Below are 19713 nucleotides of genomic sequence, written 5' to 3'. Positions count from 1 at the left end.
CAATATAATAATTTCATAATTATATATATATATATATATATATATATATATATATATATATATATATATATATATATATATATATATATATATATTATCAAATCATAACTGCATCATAACAACATAACATCTTTTAGAATATATAATACTTCATACTCTAAATAACATATAATATACTTTAATATCTTATTTTATATAACAATGTTACTATTATTTTATATAAGATGTTTTGTTATAATAATAATATAATAACATCTTAATATATATAAAATAAATACTTTAAACTTAAGTTATTTATTAATATAAAATCTTAATGCTTGTCATAAAGATGTACCAATATTTATTTATAATATCACATCATAATGCATATAATTTAAATATGTTAAGGTCCTATTTTATGCTGTTATATTACAATTATAAGACAATAAATTGATCATTTTATACAAAAAAATAACAATAATATTATATTATAATACAAGATGCTTTATTACTATGATTTATAATAATAGCGTCTAAATATTAGATGTTATTAAGTTAATAAGTTGTTAAACTATTATGATGCATTTATATTTGTGTTAATATCTATGATTATTTTTAACTTTGTTATAATATATACAATTTTTATATATAAATTGTATATATTATAATTTATAGTAAAGTTCTATATCAATCTGATAATATGTGCATCATAATAGTATTTCACCATTTCTATTATTTATTGATTTTAAAGTTACGCCTAAGTTAAGGCAACTCATAGCTAACGTAACTTTTCTTACTTAAATTGAGCTGAGCAAAGTTTGGTGAATATCATTTCAGTTTGGTGAATACCGATAGTTAAGTTACGCAAAAACTTACGAAAGCTTTCTTTTAGCGCAGCTGCGCAAGTTTGGTGAATACGACTTTTACAGTTTTGAACTTACGCCAAACTTACGCAAAAAAAAGTTTGGTGAATAAGCTCCCAGTTCCTTACGGAAAGAGCGTATCGGAATGTGCACTTACGGAATAGACTCGAAAGCATTCATTAAACTGTTATAGAAAAAAGTATTATTACTTATTAATTAAATAAAATAATGTTGTTAAATGATTCTTCAATAATTTGTACATTTGCACTTAATTAAATAGGTTTCAGGTTGGCTGTTGCGTGGTAATTTTGATTTATTTCTAGACGTTAACAGCGTTTTTAGGTTAGCATTTGACTTAAAAACAGTTCTGTAACCAGCTTTTCTGAATATTCTTTTAAGTCTGGGAGATATTATTGGTATCCATGGTAAAGAAATTGCAGGAAGGTTATTAGAGTTTGATAAAGTTTCATTTTTATTTGCTAAACGTTTTTTTCGAATGTGATAAGAAATATCTTTAAGCATTTTTTCATCGTACCCATTTTTAGTAAACACTTAAACTAAAAAATTTATCTCATCTTTTAAATAGTTTTCGCTGCATATTTAGTATGCTCTGTGTATATATCCGTTGAATATTGCCTTTAAAATTTTGGGATCATGATTAGAATGAGGTTTGATTTGGATATTGGTAATAGCATCTTTCCTGTAAACCTTGAACTCATATTTTCCATGTGTATTATTAATAACAGTTATATCCAAAAAGTTAAGTATCTTATTTTTGTTTTCAACTTCAATAGTATATTTTAAAGAAGGATGTTGTCTATTAAGGATTGTTTGGAACTTTCCGCTTGCTTTAAGTTAGAAAATCAAGCGTGGCTATCATCTACATATCTATAAAAGGATTTAATATCAATTGAAGGTATTATTGTCATTGCCATTTTTATTGCCTTTTTCTCGTGGTATTGTAAAAAAGATTCAGCCAAAACAACCGTAAAAGACAATCTAATTGGGCCTGAATTCTCCAACTCATGAATCTCACCGTTCCACAAGAAATAACAACGAAACAAACAAAGTTCAATTTGTTGTTTTGTTTCAGTTAAAGTAAGCTTAGTTGAGTTTTTGTAAGAAACTCTTTTATTTAATTGATCCAAAAGTACTAAAGTTGCTTCTTTTAATGGTATTGATGGGCATAAGTTCACAATATCAAAAGATACCTGTATTTCATTTTTGTCAATTAACCACGACTTAGTTTTGTTAATAAAGTCTTCTGAATTTTTTAACCTAATAAGATTTTCATTTAAGACCGGTTGTATTCTTCTAACTAAGTAGTTCGAAATTCCATAGCAATGTGTGTCAGTAGTTGATACAACGACTCTCATTGGATAAGATTTGTCTTGTTTATGAGCTTTAATTAGCCCATACAAACGTGGTGGAACAGGATCACTCGGATATATGCTTTCATATTCATCTTTAGAAAAACGTTGCTTTTTGTTAAGCTTCGAAAGGAAAGACTTTATTTTAATTGCATAACTTAGAGTGGGATCAATACTAATAATTTTTGTTGGGCCAATCTGTTCTCTAATTTTTTCAACTGCTTTATCATGTTCTATTCTCACGAATCCTATTCCTTTACCAAATGGATAAATATCAATTTTCTTGTTTTGATGAATTTCTTTAAATGCTTTTCTTTGATCTCTCGTTAGATTATGATTAATTTTTTTGCCCATTTTAAGTTCTCTCAGTACATTTTTCCTTAAGGCTTGCGCTTTTTCAACTTCTTTATTATATTCGAGTTTTAAGGCAGACGATTCAGTTGTTGTAATAATGCCCATGTAAGGTATAGATTTCAGGAAAGGTACAAAGTGTGGACCAAGATTTAGAAGATCGATTTGATTTTCAGGTATCTTGGTATCACAAAGATTTAAAATCGCGTTTTTAGTGTATTTCGTTGACTTTTTTATTACTTTTGTTGTAATTGAATTCACACTGAAGTATTTAAAACTTTTTAATTAGCCGTTCTTTAGATTTTATAAACATATTTTCACAAGCTTTTTCAGTGAAAAATATCACTTGATTATAGTCTTTGTCTTCAATTTTATTTTTAAGATCTCTCTCGAGGTTTTTAGTAATATTAATAAGATTAAGTATCGTCTTTTAGAATCATTTTTTATACAAACTAAAAGTTCAAATCTAAAACGAAAAACAAATAAGAACAAGGTTTCAACAACACCAAAAATTGTTGACTAAAGGTAAGTTAAACCAATCTGCATTAGCTTTGCATAAATTAAATTGCAATGAGGATTTTGAATGGGATAGGGTAGAAACACTTAAAGTTGAGGATAAAAAATTTGAAAGAAAAGTCCGTGAAGCCTTGGAGATACAAAAACATCAATGATCTCCAATGTACGGTGGTATGAATTTGGACAATGGACAATATGTCAAAACAAATTTTTGGACTTCATTTTTTTCGTACTTACGTAAAAGAAGCCATTAAAAAGGTGACATCAAAGTTTAAAAAATTTTTGTTGTTATTTAACGGTCACAATTTTTGTAATTATATTATATTATATGCTGATGATGCCGGTGCCTGTAATCCGGCGAAAATTTCAAATAAATTATTTAGTATTGAGAGAATTCGTATTATCTGATGTTTTAAATTAGTTTATATATATATATATATATATATATATATATATATATATATATATATATATATATATATATATATATATATATATATATATATATATATATATATATATATATATATATATATAGTGACCTAGAAAAGTTAAGGAAGTTAGGATGCGGGAGGCAGGGTAGGCTGAAACAGAAATTAAGGGGCCTAACGCAGCTAAAATTTAAATAGAAAAAACTGAAACTTTGAGTTAGTTTTGAGGGGAAGGGCAACGCTTCCTCCGCAACATGTCTCTATGCCAGTGTTTATATATATTTATATTTATCAAGTACCGACTTTGGTTAACTTCGACTCGGTTGTTTATTGCCTTTGGCTAAGCAGAAATGGAGATATACTATTTATATTCTCAAATATAAAAACTTATTAAAATATTTGGTTCATTACAAATTTTAATTGAACTTTAGGTGTTGTTTGGCCGTTTTCAGTTCTTACTGAATCTTGCAATTAATTTATCACTACCCCTCAGACTAGCTACAGCTATGATTCTTTGAGCGTTTGTATAGTCCTGGTGAGCTTCTATGTTAAAATTTTTTCCTGGGGCGAAGACCCGGGGAAGGGTCACATTGTGCGTGGCCGTTTTTTTGCTACAAAATCTTGCAACTAATTTCTTATTGCTATCCGAAACAGCTAGAGCTTTAAAACTTTCAGCAGTTGTATAGTCCCAACAACGTTGGGATGTTGAAAATCAAAGCATTTTCCAAGGCTAACGCTACAAGGCGCAACAAATCCCCTTCCCACCTTCCAACCCTACCACCCTGACTTTATTTATTAAGTAAAACATTTAAGAAAAAATCATTGATGTGTTTAATCAAGGATGTGTTTAAATTTTTTTTAAACTTACTTGTTGTTATTGAGTTTATAAAAGCAAAAGCTCATATAACAGAGTACCTCAAAAATAAAAAATTGAAACTGATTAAACATAAAATTATACTATTTGAAAACAAGTAAAAGGTATTTTTAGGCATTATATTATATAATTAAGTTTTAGCATTTATCACTTGAATTAGGTCTTTTTTTGATGTCAACAAAGGAATTGTTTCCCGATTTCGCAATTGCATTCGTATGTTAACGTTGTTCAAGTTATCTTTCTTATTTAATTCTTATTCATTAAATGACATTCTAAAAAGTATATTTTATGAAAGTCTTGGTTCTTTCATAGAAATTTAAAACTGAAACTTATCAATATTATATTAAAAAATAGTATTTTAACTGTTTAGGTAATTATACGTATTTGATTCAAAGAGCGTAATTAAATATATTTATTATACCGCGTTTCGTAAGGTTTTTTCCGAAAAGAACTGTTTCGCAAGTTGCGGTGCGAAAGAGTTTCGTTTCGAAAGAAATTTGAAATGGTTTTTTACCATTATTTTAAAAAATAAAACCTTAAAATGTTCATATGTTGCAATCATAAAAATAAAATTTTATTATAAACATATTGATATATAAAAACTTTATCTTTCACAATTATATCCGTTTGACCAACAAAATTTTTTTATAGACCACAAAACGTCGTTTAGTGAAAAAGCTTGTTTCGCAAGTGCGACTTCCGTAAGCACTACTTTCGTATATAGCAAAATAGTTTTATATCGTAATTCAACTTGCAAAAGGCTACATTTCGTAAGCAGCATTTGCGAAATGAACATCGACGGTTTTTTTTGTTTCGTAAAATTTGGTACGAAAAAAACTCCTGATTCTCAGTATCCTTTCGAAAGAATTTTATTTTTCCGGAATTGTACGAAATATTCCGGTTAACAATTCTAGTAAAAGTATACATTTTTGAAATCTACAATGATTCTAATTTTCAAATTTGAAGAAAAAAAAAATCGAAAGTTTTAACATTTTATGGGTTAGTACCACCTTAAGCTTGAGCAGTTAGATTAGGGAGATGTGTTATAGGTGTGTGTGGGGTTTCATACCTCCTAAAAGAAGGTCATAAATTCAACTTATAATTGGCTTGTCGGCATTTGATACATTTCGGTCGATATATTTTTAATTTAAGAACCTTTTTTTTTTATTACTATAACGTGTTGTACCCGATGCATACTTTTCTAATATACTTCTTGTAAAATTATATAGTTTTTTATATAGTTCTTGGAAATCATATATATATATATATATAAATATATATATATATATATATATATATATATATATATATATATATATATATATATATATATATATATATATATATATATATATATATATATATATATATATATATATATAAATACAATGCATTATTTTTGCAAGCGTACATACTTGTAATAAACGCTGCATTTATCAAGTGATTAAATCAATCATTATACAACAATTAAATTATTAAAAGTGTCGCTGAGTTAGTGAAAAGTAAAGTTAAAATGCCCTATCGTTAAACTAAATGGAAATTGATTTTTTCTTTTTTTTTTTAACAACGTAAAAAAAACGTTTCGTCTAAAAAACTGTGTCAAAAGCGATTGTCAAACTTTTTTTGTTGTTGATTATTTCGATTAAAAGGTTAGCTTAATTTAAAATAATCTTAAATTTACTTATTTTTAAATTTTATTTGAAGTTATTCTAATTTGTACAAAAGAAGTATATTTTCCGCAGTTGTCTTCAAGTATTTTTAACAGTAATGCGTAACTTTTAAAACGTTAATTTATTATAATAATTATTAATATCTATCAAAATGCTTAAAAAATAATTTAGATTTCAATATTTCGAAACAAAAATGTTTTAACATAACGTAAGTAAGCGGGACGCAAAACCATGAGTTTTGTACTCAAAATGCGTAACGCGTTACTTTTTAAAACGAGGTCTGTTAACGAGGCCGTTCGATAGTTTTGTAATCTGGTTTTTATCCGCGCTAGTTTCTCGGGAACAAGAACCGGTCTGAGCTTGTGAGCAACGCTTACACATAACGTCTTCTTGGTAATAAATATTAATAATTTTTAATTTGGAATTTAACATGCAAATGTAGCAGCAAAAACTTCACAGTACTCGGCGTTAGTTTGGTGTTAAACAGGTACAAGTTTTTTGGAAATGTTTTCGCATCGATCGGATGCACGAAAATTCTAAATCAATCTACCTAGGCTGTCTGCATAATATATTTCTACCAAATTATGCTCTATATACCAAATGGTTCAATTCATTCAAAATTTGAATTGAATCATTGCAAAGCATTAAACCCTTTTGATTGACAGATTTCTTTATTTGTCAAGTGAAAACTAACATTACTATTTACAGTATTAATGATGCAGTCATTTAGCCACTCATTTGATTCCAAAATATTTATATCTTCTTTTTTTAGCTTTAGTTCCTGTATCCAACAAGTAATTGGTGATGGGGCTGGAATTCGGAATTTATATTTTGTATTGAAGTCATTACTTGCTCCATATAACCATTTTTCGTTTCCTGATTAGAAGTAGATGAAGTAAGTAAAGTGCGTAAAAACCAAAGTTTTGTTTATTATTTTTCACTCCGAATTGAAGTCTGTCAATGATTTTTCCTAATTCCCAATGATTTTAGGAATGATTTAGATGGTACTTACCTTTTATTGCGCTTGCGTTTTTTCAATATTTGCTTGTTGTCGTATATTTTGTAGCTATTAGCCAAAGAGTAATAATGCGTTAACGTATTTCATTGTTTTCTTTATTACACGCCTTTTATTCAACTTTATTTAAATCTACTGGAAAACAAGCTTTCAAGCAATACATTAATTAAAAAGAAGAATGCTTTATTGGTACTTGAATATTAATACAGTAACCAATTATAACTAAAAAATCAAGAAAAAAGTTCCATTCGTCAGTTTCTTTGTTTATTAATTTCAACAAATGTCTTACTACGGTTTTATTGAATTGTTCCGTCAGACTAAAAATAATAGAAATAAGTTTTAATGTTATTATAAAATTAAAAGGTTGACGTAAATTCAGTTATATATTGTAACTTTGTTGTCTGTCTATGTTAGCTATCTCAAAGACCAAAAAATGCTGGATCCGCCCCTGTGTTTCATATAATGAAACAAAATTAGCTTTTACTTTAAATGTTATGTTTAAAAAAACGCTAAAAAACAAAAAAACGATGGCTTTTCTATTAAGTAACTTTTTTAAAGAACTGTGCCTTGGCTTTTCTCGGAAAAACATATGTCCATTTGTCTGCAGGTAGAAAGATATCACTATGGTAACCTTTATTTTTATTTCTTTACAAAGATTGTTGACAAGCTCTTTTTGAAACTTTTTACTTTGGTTGTGCAAAATTACGCGATCTGAATACGAATTTCATCAAAATTGCATGAATACTAATAGCATTTTTATTGCAAACAGTAGCTGTGCAAATATAATATTTGCTTTTTTTTTCTTTTTAAGGACCTTGTAGGATTTCTTAAAGATTCAACAAAGATAAAAATTATAATTATATTTTCACATCAACAGCGCATATCTTACCTAATCGCCAGATGCAAGATAAGCGCTATTTTAACAGGATGCAGTGATGAAGTTCTTGGCTTATTAACAGAATTCACGGTCACGCGTACGTACAAAATTTAAGACATTTGCTGTTACACAAGACACTTATAACAATCAGTTACTTTAGATATTGTCAATAACTCGATTGTTCAAAAACTTGCCTATACTTTTTATCTTCTCTTCATCAATAACTTTTAATACTTTTTATAAAATGTTTACATTCTACTTTTCCCCTTTTTCCTCTTATTTAAAAACTAGAGATGACCTAAAGTATAATAAAACATTTTTTTTGAATTTCTCGCAACCTTGAAACTTCATTTTATATTATTATATATTATATTTTCATTTTATTTATCTTTTAAATTTATTTTTGTTCTTTTTAATTTTGTCTAAAAAGGGATAGTAGGATAACAAACGAATAAAAAAAAGTTTGTTATAATTTTTTTTTAATTCTACACCAGAAAAATATAACTTGAAATTAAGTTATTAAAAGTTATTTTTTTATTGGTTTACCTCATCATATAAAATTATACAAAATGTATACTTTGTCGTGCTGAAATAATTAATGGTACTGAAACAAATGGTTATTTCAGCACCTAAAAGCATAGTTATTTTATTATTTTGTCACCCTATTAGCTAAAGCATCTATCAAAACGCAATCAATATATGTTATTGTGAAAAATTACTACTGTTTCATAAATCTATGATCCTTCATAATTTTGAACCTCTCGATACAAATTTCAAATTTTTTACAAAGTAAAAAATTTGAAATAGTTTCTAATAATTACTAATTATTCCGTAAAAATGCTTTACGAAAAGAAGTTTGCGGAAAAAAATCATTTTGAAAAAAATTGGGAAACAGTTCCTTACTAAAGGAGCATTTCGGAAATCATTCATTAAACTTTTATATATAAAAAAGTGCTATTTATTATTTAAATAAGAATAATATTGTTAAATGACGCTTTAAAAAGTATATTTTATGAAAGTCAAGGTTTATTTATAAAAGCTTACAACTGAAACTTATCAATACCATACAATAGTTCGTATTTTAGTTACTTAGTTATTTATACGTATTTCATTTATAAAATGAATGAAATATATGTATTATGCCGCATTTTGTAACTTTTTTCCGTTAAGAACTGTTTCGCAAGTTGCGGTGCGAAACAGTTTCGCCTCGAAAGAAATTTGGTTTTGTATTATTGTTTCAAAAAATAAAACCTTAGAATGTTTTTATGTTGCGATATTGATTTTAAATTTTCGTAATATTCGGTACGAAAAAAATTAAAAATCCTTATTCTCAATATCCTTCCAAAAGAATTCTATTTTTACGGAATTTTAAGAAATCTTCCGGTTAACAACTCTAGTTAATGAAATGTATAACGCGCGTGATGATTTGACATAAATTTTTACTATTCAATTTAAAAGTAGATTTAAAGAATATTATTAAAAAGCAATGAAATACTATTTTAATATAATTGCTTAAAATGTTTGACAATGGTTCTATTTTGGGGTAAAAATCTGCTTCAGTTTAAGTCTTTAGAGCATACATCAACTAATTTTATAAAACAAAAACAAACACGGCGTTAGAGATCCGTGATTTAACGCCACCTCTGGGCAAATTTAATAACATTTCAAATGCTCTTTCGCAGTGCTCAGTGATAAGAGCGTAAGGACTTCTTAAAGCACCTAATAAGAAAAAGAAAAAAGAAAAAGTAATAATAAAGCATTTGCATATCGTAATATATATATATAGCATGTATACTTATAAAATATTTTATAGCATGTATACTTATAAATAAATATATAATACAAATATCATGTAATATTATTTTCGAAACAACATGTTTTTACCAAATTTATCCAATTCTGCCGGCAGAATTGGATAAATTTGAGAAACATGGAAAAGAGTTATCCAAATGTGATGTGTATAAAAAAGAAGTAAAAAGAGTCAAAAAAAAGAAAACAATAGATAAAGGACTTAAACATATAGACATAAAGGACTTAAACATAAAGATAAAGAAAACAATAGATAAAGAACTTCTGAAGACGTTTTCCTGCTTGCAAAAGATGAAGTTCGAGTTAATGCACTGATTGTTACTATCGATCAATTAAAAGCAGCATTGGCTCGCAGATCTGCGGCATATTCAGATGTTGCTATCAGATTTGGGTTCATGAACAATTTGCAAACATTGACTGATTAATTCTAGTACGGCATTTATTTTTGCAATTTGCAAAAATAAATGCTAGAATTAATCAATTTGCAAAAATAAATACTAGAATTAATCAAGAGCAGCTAGACATGCTTCCTTTGATGTGTAATGAAAGTGAGGTGACCAGACAACTCTCATTTGATGACATTGTTGAACCATTTAATTTGTCAGACAAAAATCCAAAAAATGTCACTTTGGTTTTAAATATGTGGCTGAAATATCAAATTCTACATACCTATCACTTTTTCTTTAGTCACAATAGCCTCCAAATTATTTGTGCCTCTGGCCCGAGGTACCCTTAATCTGTCCTTGCTACGATGATCACTAGAAAGCTAGCAATTTGCTAGCAAAAATTCACATTCTATTTTTACATATTACTTATATTTATACCGTACCTTACATGCTATTGTTATTGTCACCACAAATTAGGCCGGGTGAATATAAAAAAGTAATTTCTTTTACACAGTGTTTCTGGAGTAACTGATCAACGATGGAGAATAAAAATTTCAGCAACTTTGCTCAAATTTTTATTCATTTAAAGCTGAGCAATTTACTCCAAAAACGCTAAATAAAAGCATTTGCTTTTTTTTTTTTTACCCGGCCTATTATTATAATATAAACTTATGTCGATACTTTTTTCCAGTGAGCAAATCTAGGTTTCGCAATTTTTGTAAAAAAAAGACCCGAATTATTTAAACTTATTTAAACCGTTTATACTCATTTTCTTATAATAATTTGCGAAAGATAAATAATTTAATATAAAAAACGCGAAATCTGGATTTACTCACTGGAATTTAATTTCAATCATAAACTTACTACAGTCGCGGACCACTTTGTAAACCAACTTTATAGAACGGGCGTTGTTGTTAGCTAATGTCAGATTTCTATTTATACCACCCAAACCAGAATTATTTTTTTTGTGTGTGTTACAATATATAATTTTTAATTTTCATTATTTAGTTTAGGGGTTCTCGACTTTTTTGCATTCTAGAGCACATATGAAATACCGCTATATATTGGTATATCACGCATCTGAAATATGGGTTGGGTGGCGGGCGCCACCTATTTTAAATTCAACAAACTCTTTCCATAACTTCTTATTTTCCAATAATTCATTTTCTCATATTTATAATTTATTTCTAAATTATACACAAAAATGTTTCAAAATAATAAAATTACTATTCCAGGCTTTGTTTTAAATAAAAAATGCTTAATGCATTTGCCTAATGTAAATTTGATGACCGCAAAGCAAGTTAAATATTATTTAACTTGTTTTTCATTATTACCGTTAGGGAAAGTTTATTTTCTTTCAATTTTTTTTATTTCTATTAAATAATTAAATCTAACTTACATTTTTAAAAATGTTTGATATAAAGAAATTTCTTTCATTTCTTGACATTTCTATAAATGAATTAAACATGTTAAATTTTTTAAAACGATAATTTCTTAAATTTCTTATAGGCATTTCTCTAATTCTATTGCGCAACTATTTTCTCAACACTAAAACGAGACTAGTAAAGACAAATATGTAAACAAATAGCGACAAATCGCCTAAATAATCCTTCTAAGTTGCTAATTTTTCTGTTTATCTACTAAAAAAAAAAATATCACAAAAAAAACTTTGAATTTTTGGTAAAACAGTTTACAGAAGACAATAAAAAATTCTCAAATGTCAAAGACATTTTAAATCATAATAAAATTGTTGAAACTGGAATAAAAGATCAGCCATACATTCCTTGTTTTGGTGCAAGTCCAGACGGACTTGTGAATCAAATCTAGAAGTATATATATATATATATATATATATATATATATATATATATATATATATATATATATATATATATATATATATATATACATAAATTACTAAAAATACGACTCTAATTTTTTTTAACAAATTGTTTCACAATCAGTAGGTCCTACTGATGGTGAAACAACTTGTTGAAGAAAATTAGATAAGTGTTTATACTAATTTATTATCGCTCTGTTTTTTAAGAATATTGAGCAATCTATTTGTAAAATACACTAACATATATATATATATATATATATATATATATATATATATATATATATATATATATATATATATATATATATATATATATACATTATATATGTTTTTAAAGAACAGAGCAATAATAGATTAGTAAAATCACTTGTCTATTTTTTTTCTTCCACAGACTCTTCTTCTTCTGAAGGTTCTTCAGGAAGAACCTACCTAATGAACCTACAGAAGAAGAAACAGCCTATCGAAAAAAAAAACAAATTGTGTTTTACTAATATATGTATATATATATATATATATATATATATATATATATATATGTATATATATATATATATATATACAGACATCTAATTTAAAACAGAACACTTCGCTACATAATAAAAAAAGGGTAATATATAGCGTATAGGAAAGGGATGAAAAATATTTATCAAAGAAATAGCTTTTTTAAAATTTTCTATCAATTATTTAAGTCTTACAGATATTAACACAACAATTAAACTAATCTAATTAAAAACAACATGCAAGATGAACTTGATTTTATTTTTCGTATACCTGTGATTCTATTACAAGAGTTTAAGTATTTGTTAAAAACTATTATAAATAATAAGCTAAATAAGGAATTTTATCAAGATTTCTAAATAATAATAATAACTATATGTTTTATATATCAATACTAAACAGAGAAAGTCATATATAAAATCACTTTATTAATGCTTTGTAAAATGCAATATCAACAGCAGGCATGTATGAATACATGGAAATGATATCAATGGCTTTTTCAGCAGATAAAGACTGATAAGGAGCACGTAAGCAAGCTGCCATTGGTATATTTGTCTTTAATGGTTTGGTAATAATGCTTGATGCTGCTCGCTTGACAAACTTATTAATACGAGCTTGTGAATAATTGTCTGAAAATGAGGTTTTAAAAAAAACATGGTATGGCAGTCCGTTTCGATAAACAAGATTTTTAACTCTTGTATAAGGCACTAACTTATAACTTGAAAAACCAGCAACAACTGAAAAATTCTTCACATCTTTTAATTGCATTTGGTAAACAGAGAATGGTTTTTTACAGTTTACATTTTTAATAGCTCTTTCTAGTCCAAGCGGACTAAATATTTCTGCAACAGAGAGAGATTTTTCAATTTGACTATGAATGTTATTACATTCTTGAATGCTGGAGTGACCTGGCTCGCAGAACTTTTGCTCAATGACTTTAATTTGTGGGTATCGTATGATAAATTCACATAAAGCTGCTGACATGAAACTATTGCAGTTTTGTGGTACACATGAATCGAACCAAAGTATGAACTTATTTATGTCAAGGTCATCCATGATTTTCAGAAGCAGACATGTTACAGCACTGGCAAGATCATTTCCTCCACGACCAGCCATAGCTTCATGCCAAAGGACGCAATAACCTTTCTTGTTAAGCGAACAATGACCAGTTAAGTTATAATTTGAAAGTTTCCGTTTGTAATAAAAGTTTCCAACATTAGCTCAAGGCAAACTTAAAACATTTTCAAGATCAATACAAACAACTGCAGTTTTAGGATCAGCATTTTGACGATCTTTTTCATGTTCAGTTTTTGTATCATTCCTTGATGTTATGTGCTTATTATAACTATCTGTCTGCTCATTGCTTGCATTAACAATGTTTCAATATTCATAGCATGTGTCACATAAATCTTTCTTTGGTTTTTGAAATTCTATGTTGAACTCGTGATTGAAGATATAACGATACATATGTTCTTTTACTGGTATATAGTCATTTTCATCACAATATATTTTAAAAAGATCATACAGTTTACCTATATTGAGTGATCCTTCCATATACTTTTTAAATGTCTTTTTCCTGCAATAATGGGCCTCAATTCTTGGGAAAAGATTTATATGGTCTCGTACAACTTTTTTAGAATCTTCCGGTAAGCTTTTTTTTACATGTCTTCCAAATTTTGATTGCATTGGCGTTCCAGTAGTTAAGCATTTATTAAATTTGTGAAAGTAAAATATTCTTTGGCTACTAATATTTAATGTTGAAAGATAGTAGGATTTACAAACTCTATATTGTGTATTAGAAACAAAGAAGCTATAATAATAAGACATTTTTCTTCTTTTTCACCAGCAGCTGTCCGACAGCATTTTTTCTCTAGTTTTTCGGTAGTTTTTGAATAAAAATGTTTTTTACCGTCATCATCTAATGTCCAAAAGTTATTAAATATAATTTGACGCTCGATCTCAGTTATATTAGTAGAGCATTTGAACTTACAATTTCTGCAACTTTTTACCGTTGCGATAGATCTTTCAGGCACTTGTTTACTTTTTGAATTTTTATAAGCTTTACCCGACTGACGTTGCATTTTTCTTATATTTTGTTTCCAATTACTCGTATCAGCTTTACGTTTTCTAGATATTCCACCATGGGGTGACCTACGAGAAGGTGTAATACCAAGCGACTCTAAAGATTAAAAAACTCCATTACCTTTTTTACTTGATTATCTAGGATGCGTAAATAATAAATTATTTTGTTTTTTATGCATTCTGGATAATCAAAATAAAAAATTGGCAAAATTATAACGCTAATTAAGTGAAAAAATACCTTCGTTTTGATTTAGAGCATGTTCCATTTTTTGGTCAATATTTTTAGCTGCCATTTTGAAAATTACAATAACAACAAAATTATTCCGTACAAATATGTAATTGTAAATATATGATTGGTTGATCGGAGTTAAAATAAGATAACATTTTCAAATTTGCTTATTTAGGAGATAGAACAATGCAATATGGCATGCAACACCGTATTAAAAGTTTTATATATTTTCAATATAAATAAAATAGAAAAACATAGTGCAAAACTATTCAAAAACTATAAAAACTCGATTTTTTCAAAAAGTGGAGATAGAACAAGATAATTCTAACGTCGCGATAATATGGTAATCATCAAAAAGAGGAGATTTTACTAAGCGTGTTAAATGAATGGGGAGTCCCCATTATTTAGCAAGGTTGTACCAGGAGTGGACTCCTTTTAAGAAAATTAAATAAATAAAAACCCTTTTTTTTTTAAAAAGCACGTAAAAAAATAAAAATAGTCATTCGTTTTTTAGTGCAAATTGCTGAATTTGTAATTAAAATTAATTTAATTAATCGCAAAATGTTTACATTCAATTTTATTACTGTCTTACAATTATTGAGTCTTGATTAAATAAATCTTTTAAAACGGTATTTTTTAATATAGAATAAGTTATTCTATATTACATACAAAATATATACATGCAATATAATATACGAAAGATAAAAACTATATAAATGCAAGCCATGAATTAAATCTTCATTATATAACTTGTTTCTATTGTCATCTTGTAACCATTGTTTACTTAAATCATACTAATCACTTGCATCAGTTATAAATTTCACTGTCATAGAACAATCATTTGTTGGAACAGAGCAAGAATTATAAACAGGGCAAGATAAATCATACCAAATATATATTTTTGTTGAAACCATCTTTTTCAATAAATCTTTGCTTGATAACAAATACTTATTGAACTCATAAATTGGAAAATTGGTCACGGCACCATGATCTATTAACATAAAAAAAAGTTTTTTCTTTTACAAATAAAATAGAGCCTTAAACTTGATCCCAAATAGGGATACTGTCAAGCTTCATCCAAATGAAAGCTTTTAACCCTTAGTATTAGGACTAATAACCTGTCAAAGGTTATGCAAATTGCGTAATCTAGACTTATTTATTATTGTCAGATGCATTAGATAAATAAGATTAACATAAGGAAATTTGTTTATCTTTGTAAGAAAAAAAATTATATGATCCAGCTGGCCAAATTTTGAATTTGGCTTCACAATCATTTCTCCCTTTTTTAAACAAGAAAACATTTTTTTGGACGACATTATTGATAGTGTCGCAATTCTTTTACTTTTTAAACGTCAAATTTAAAGTCAAGGAATAATTTCTTGTGTACTAGAAACCAAAATACTTTATAACCTTAATGTAATTTAACGGTCGCAACTTTCGTTTTCGCAAATTTTGATGCGCGCGCATTTTCCAATATTGTGTATTGAAGAGAAGAGTTGTTTGAGCATTTTTAATAAATTGGTAGAATGACAAAAAAAAATTTACATTTAATAGTTTTTACATTTTCAGTTCTATATATACTCAAAATTTAAGTATTAAAAATGAAATTTTTATAAAAATTAAATAAAAATCTCCAAAAAGAGGAGATTTTATGTTTTTTTCTGAAACCCCCCGGAGGCTTATTTTTTGCCTTAAAATCCGGAGATCTCCGGGCAAATCCGGAAATATGCGAACCCTAGTCTGATAATGCTATAGTTAAAACAAGACATTTTTATTTAATACGAATATAGTTTGTTTACATTTTTGTCCTTATTTTGGCCTCTTGAAGCTGAAAAAACAGTTGCGCAATCGAATTAGAGAATTGTCTATTAGCCGAATTCATTTCAGAGGTCTGGTCTCGAAATTAATTCGATGTAGGGAAAAAAGTAAATTGGTAGCTTAGTTATTAAAATAATCAACAAAGCGCTACTGTCGCTGCTACTAATAGTTCCTAATTCATCCCGATTAAAAACGTAAATGATTAAAAAAGATAAGACAAAATGATTAAAAAGGATAAGACAGCAGTTGTCCAGTTAGTTTTTAGTAGGTTGTGTACTGGGTTGCTTACTTTCACTTTTGTGTTTTTTAAAACACAATAATGATAAAATGCTGGCTGCGATAAAAACTACAAAAGAAATAGTTTAGGCTCTATCTCGCACAGAATAGTTACAAAGTTAAACTTTTTTTTAAATTTACTGAGCCCTTAAAAAAAATAAAAAAAAGCAGATCTTATAATTGCTAAATCAGCAGATCCAGAACTAAACTTTTTTTTTTAAAATTTAAAAGGATGCATCAATAATTGTTTAAAAATTGAGATAACACTTCTGGGAATAGCTGTTTAGTTTTAATGTGTTTATTTTGTACTAATTAAATTGAAATTTGAACGCAAATCATCTGTCTGTCAACATTTACATTATAAATGTCCAAATATACTTAAAATAGATAACACTAAAATTGAAAACATTGACTTCTATATCAATAAACTCACAGATGATTCAAATGATAGTAATACTTTAGAAAAAATAACACTTTTAAAAATAGAACCAAAAACGTCACTAATATCATCCCAAATAATACTGAAAATACTGATGTAAAAAGCACTTATGATGATTTAAAAGGCATGGCATGTTTCTCATTAATAGAGAGCTTTTTAATAATGGTATTGTAAATATTGACCTTAGTAACCGTGTGGCTCCAAAATTACATGAGCATAGAACAAAATACAAAATTTGGCATACAGAAAACATAACATTATAGTTGGTTGACTATATAATTTACTTGGTTTTTAGAAGCTTATTTTTATATTATATTGGAATGTTTTTTAAATCTACACCAGGCCTAGGCTATTTTAGAAAATATTCAAAAATGTAAATTATTTGAAAACTTTTTTCTTAAGTAAAAGTTGAAAAATGTCTATACTTTATTAGCCTAATCAACAAATATGGTTGTAGCCCCGAAACATTAGGTCCATCAAGAAGTTTATTTGACTAGAAAACTCAAGATTGTGTTGATTGTGTTGAGTTATGAACAACAAGTAGAAAGTTTTCCTCAATGTTATGTTCAATGCCAGCTACGGATTGAGTGTACAGATGCAAAACTTTACGTTTTTAATCATACTTACTACTGACCAATAAATCAAATATTTTTAAATTAAACAAAATAATACTTTAGTTTGTTATTGTTATTGAAATAGTAAATTCAATATATGATAGGAAGAAAATAAAAAATTGAAATTATCCTAAAATCAAGTTTTGCAATCTTATTTTGTTATGTTAAAAGTCAAGTTTGGCAATCTTGATTTGATAAGTTAAAACCATTAGGAAAATTTATAAAAAACTTAAAGTTTGTTCCCATTATAATTTTTTTGAGAGATGAAAGCAATTTTAACATTTTGAAAACTCTATTTTGTGAACTTGTATATATAAAGGGTTCCTTTTATAATTTTTATTACTATAATTTTTATAACTATAATCTTCTCTTTGCTGAATTGTATTTTTGTTTTTATGATTGTTTCAAGTTTTATTTTAGCTAGTCAATTTTTTTCACATTTTTTTCTTATTGTTTAATTGGAATAAATAATATCTGGCAAGTTGTTTGTAATTTTTCTCTCTTTTTATAAACTTGTTTTAAACAACTTCATATGTTTTTTGTACACTTTCTGATCTTGGTAAACAATAGTTTTTTGAATTGACCATTTGAATCTTTTGATTTAAAATTATTATAAAGCATATAGCAGAACCATAGTATAATCAGTGCTGGTTTGACCAACGGACACATTGGACACGTGCCGGGAGGCCACGGAGTTCAAGGAGCCAGAGCATCTAAGTGAATATTTGAGAGATATATAAATCCCAGAGATTTTTAATCTTTGCAATTACAGCGTGCACGACGTATCGCAAACTGGACGTTTTATTTTTTTAACAACTGAAAAGAATTTTCGAGTTCGGAAATAATGGTGAAAAAAGGAATTTAAAATAGTTGGATATTTTATTTGCTGCCCATTCTCAGAGGATCTAAACTCGGATCGATACGTAACGGTAACTTTATTGAATGTATTGAGTTATTCGTAAATTTTGATCCTTTTCTTGCCCAACATTTGGTAACTCGTGGAAACAAAGGAAAGGGTTGTATATCATACTTATCTAAAGACATTTGCAAAGAACTCATTCACTTAATAGCCGCCTAGGTTATGAAGTTTATAGGTAATATGATCATCCTTAAATAACATGTTATAGTATTTTTTATTTACTTCAAACATAATTTCTTAGTTAGCGAAATCAAATTTGCAAAATATACCACATTGTTGATTCTACTCCCGATGTACAAAACGAGAAACCAGTTGAGCGGAACTTAGCATTCATTCCCATGCATAATCATTCTGCAACTTCCACGCTTGAAATCGTTTTGAAAAAATTATATTACTATGCGATTAACATTCAAAATGACTGTGGTCAGTCAAAAAACAATGCCAGTAATATGTCTGGAGTTTACATTGGTTTACAAGCAATAGTTAAAGAGATCAACGTTCTCGTTGAATGCATTCCATGTGCTGCTCACTATTTAAACCCCGTAGGAGTGAGTGCCGCGGAATCCAACGGAGCTGCCGTTAATTTCTTTAGCTTTCTTCAAGAAATTTATAACTTCTTTTCTGCATCAACGTTTTGATGTCTTAAAGTCAAAATTCATTGCATCAACGCATCTTAAGTCCAAGTTCCTCGCTGGAATACGTGTTAAGATTCTTTAGACTCTCTCACAAACTCGTTGGTCAGCTCGTGTTGATGCTTGTTTAGCCATTAAAAAGGGTTATTCAGTTTACAAGGTGATTAAGAATTATTTAGAAAATCAAATAAAAATATATTTTATTTGTGATTGTGCACACTT

At 27.5% G+C, this 19713-nt stretch overlaps 3 protein-coding genes across 4 annotated transcripts in view; 1 reads left to right on the top strand and 2 right to left on the bottom strand.

Annotated features, from left to right (window-relative positions):
- Window positions 1-1705: 1705 nt before the first annotated feature.
- Window positions 1706-2671, bottom strand: LOC136078558 (uncharacterized). The gene has a single exon (XM_065794335.1). The coding sequence runs from the start codon at window positions 2669-2671 to the stop codon at window positions 1706-1708; it is 966 nt and encodes a 321-aa protein (XP_065650407.1).
- A 3254-nt stretch (window positions 2672-5925) lies between these two features.
- Window positions 5926-19713, top strand: part of LOC100204530 (structural maintenance of chromosomes protein 6) — a 97805-nt gene continuing 84017 nt past the window's right edge. Inside the window, exons 1-2 of one of the 2 annotated variants that reach the window (XM_065792638.1) lie at window positions 5926-6033; window positions 6827-6949. The gene's annotated coding sequence lies outside the window, so the exon portion shown is untranslated. Of the gene's footprint in view, window positions 6034-6409; window positions 6542-6826; window positions 6950-19713 lie in introns of those variants that run through there. The other variant, XM_065792639.1, reaches the window with a different exon arrangement.
- Window positions 12739-14872, bottom strand: LOC124808745 (uncharacterized). The gene is made up of 2 exons (XM_065792637.1): window positions 14803-14872; window positions 12739-14661 (listed from the first exon to the last, which is right to left on the bottom strand). The coding sequence occupies exon 2, from the start codon at window positions 13596-13598 to the stop codon at window positions 12903-12905; it is 696 nt and encodes a 231-aa protein (XP_065648709.1). The 5' UTR covers window positions 13599-14661; window positions 14803-14872; the 3' UTR covers window positions 12739-12902.

The sequence above is a fragment of the Hydra vulgaris genome, chromosome 03 (genome assembly GCF_038396675.1).
Source record: "Hydra vulgaris chromosome 03, alternate assembly HydraT2T_AEP".
NCBI classification, from domain to species: domain Eukaryota; kingdom Metazoa; phylum Cnidaria; class Hydrozoa; order Anthoathecata; family Hydridae; genus Hydra; species Hydra vulgaris.
This window is presented reverse-complemented; position numbering and strand designations above follow the sequence as displayed.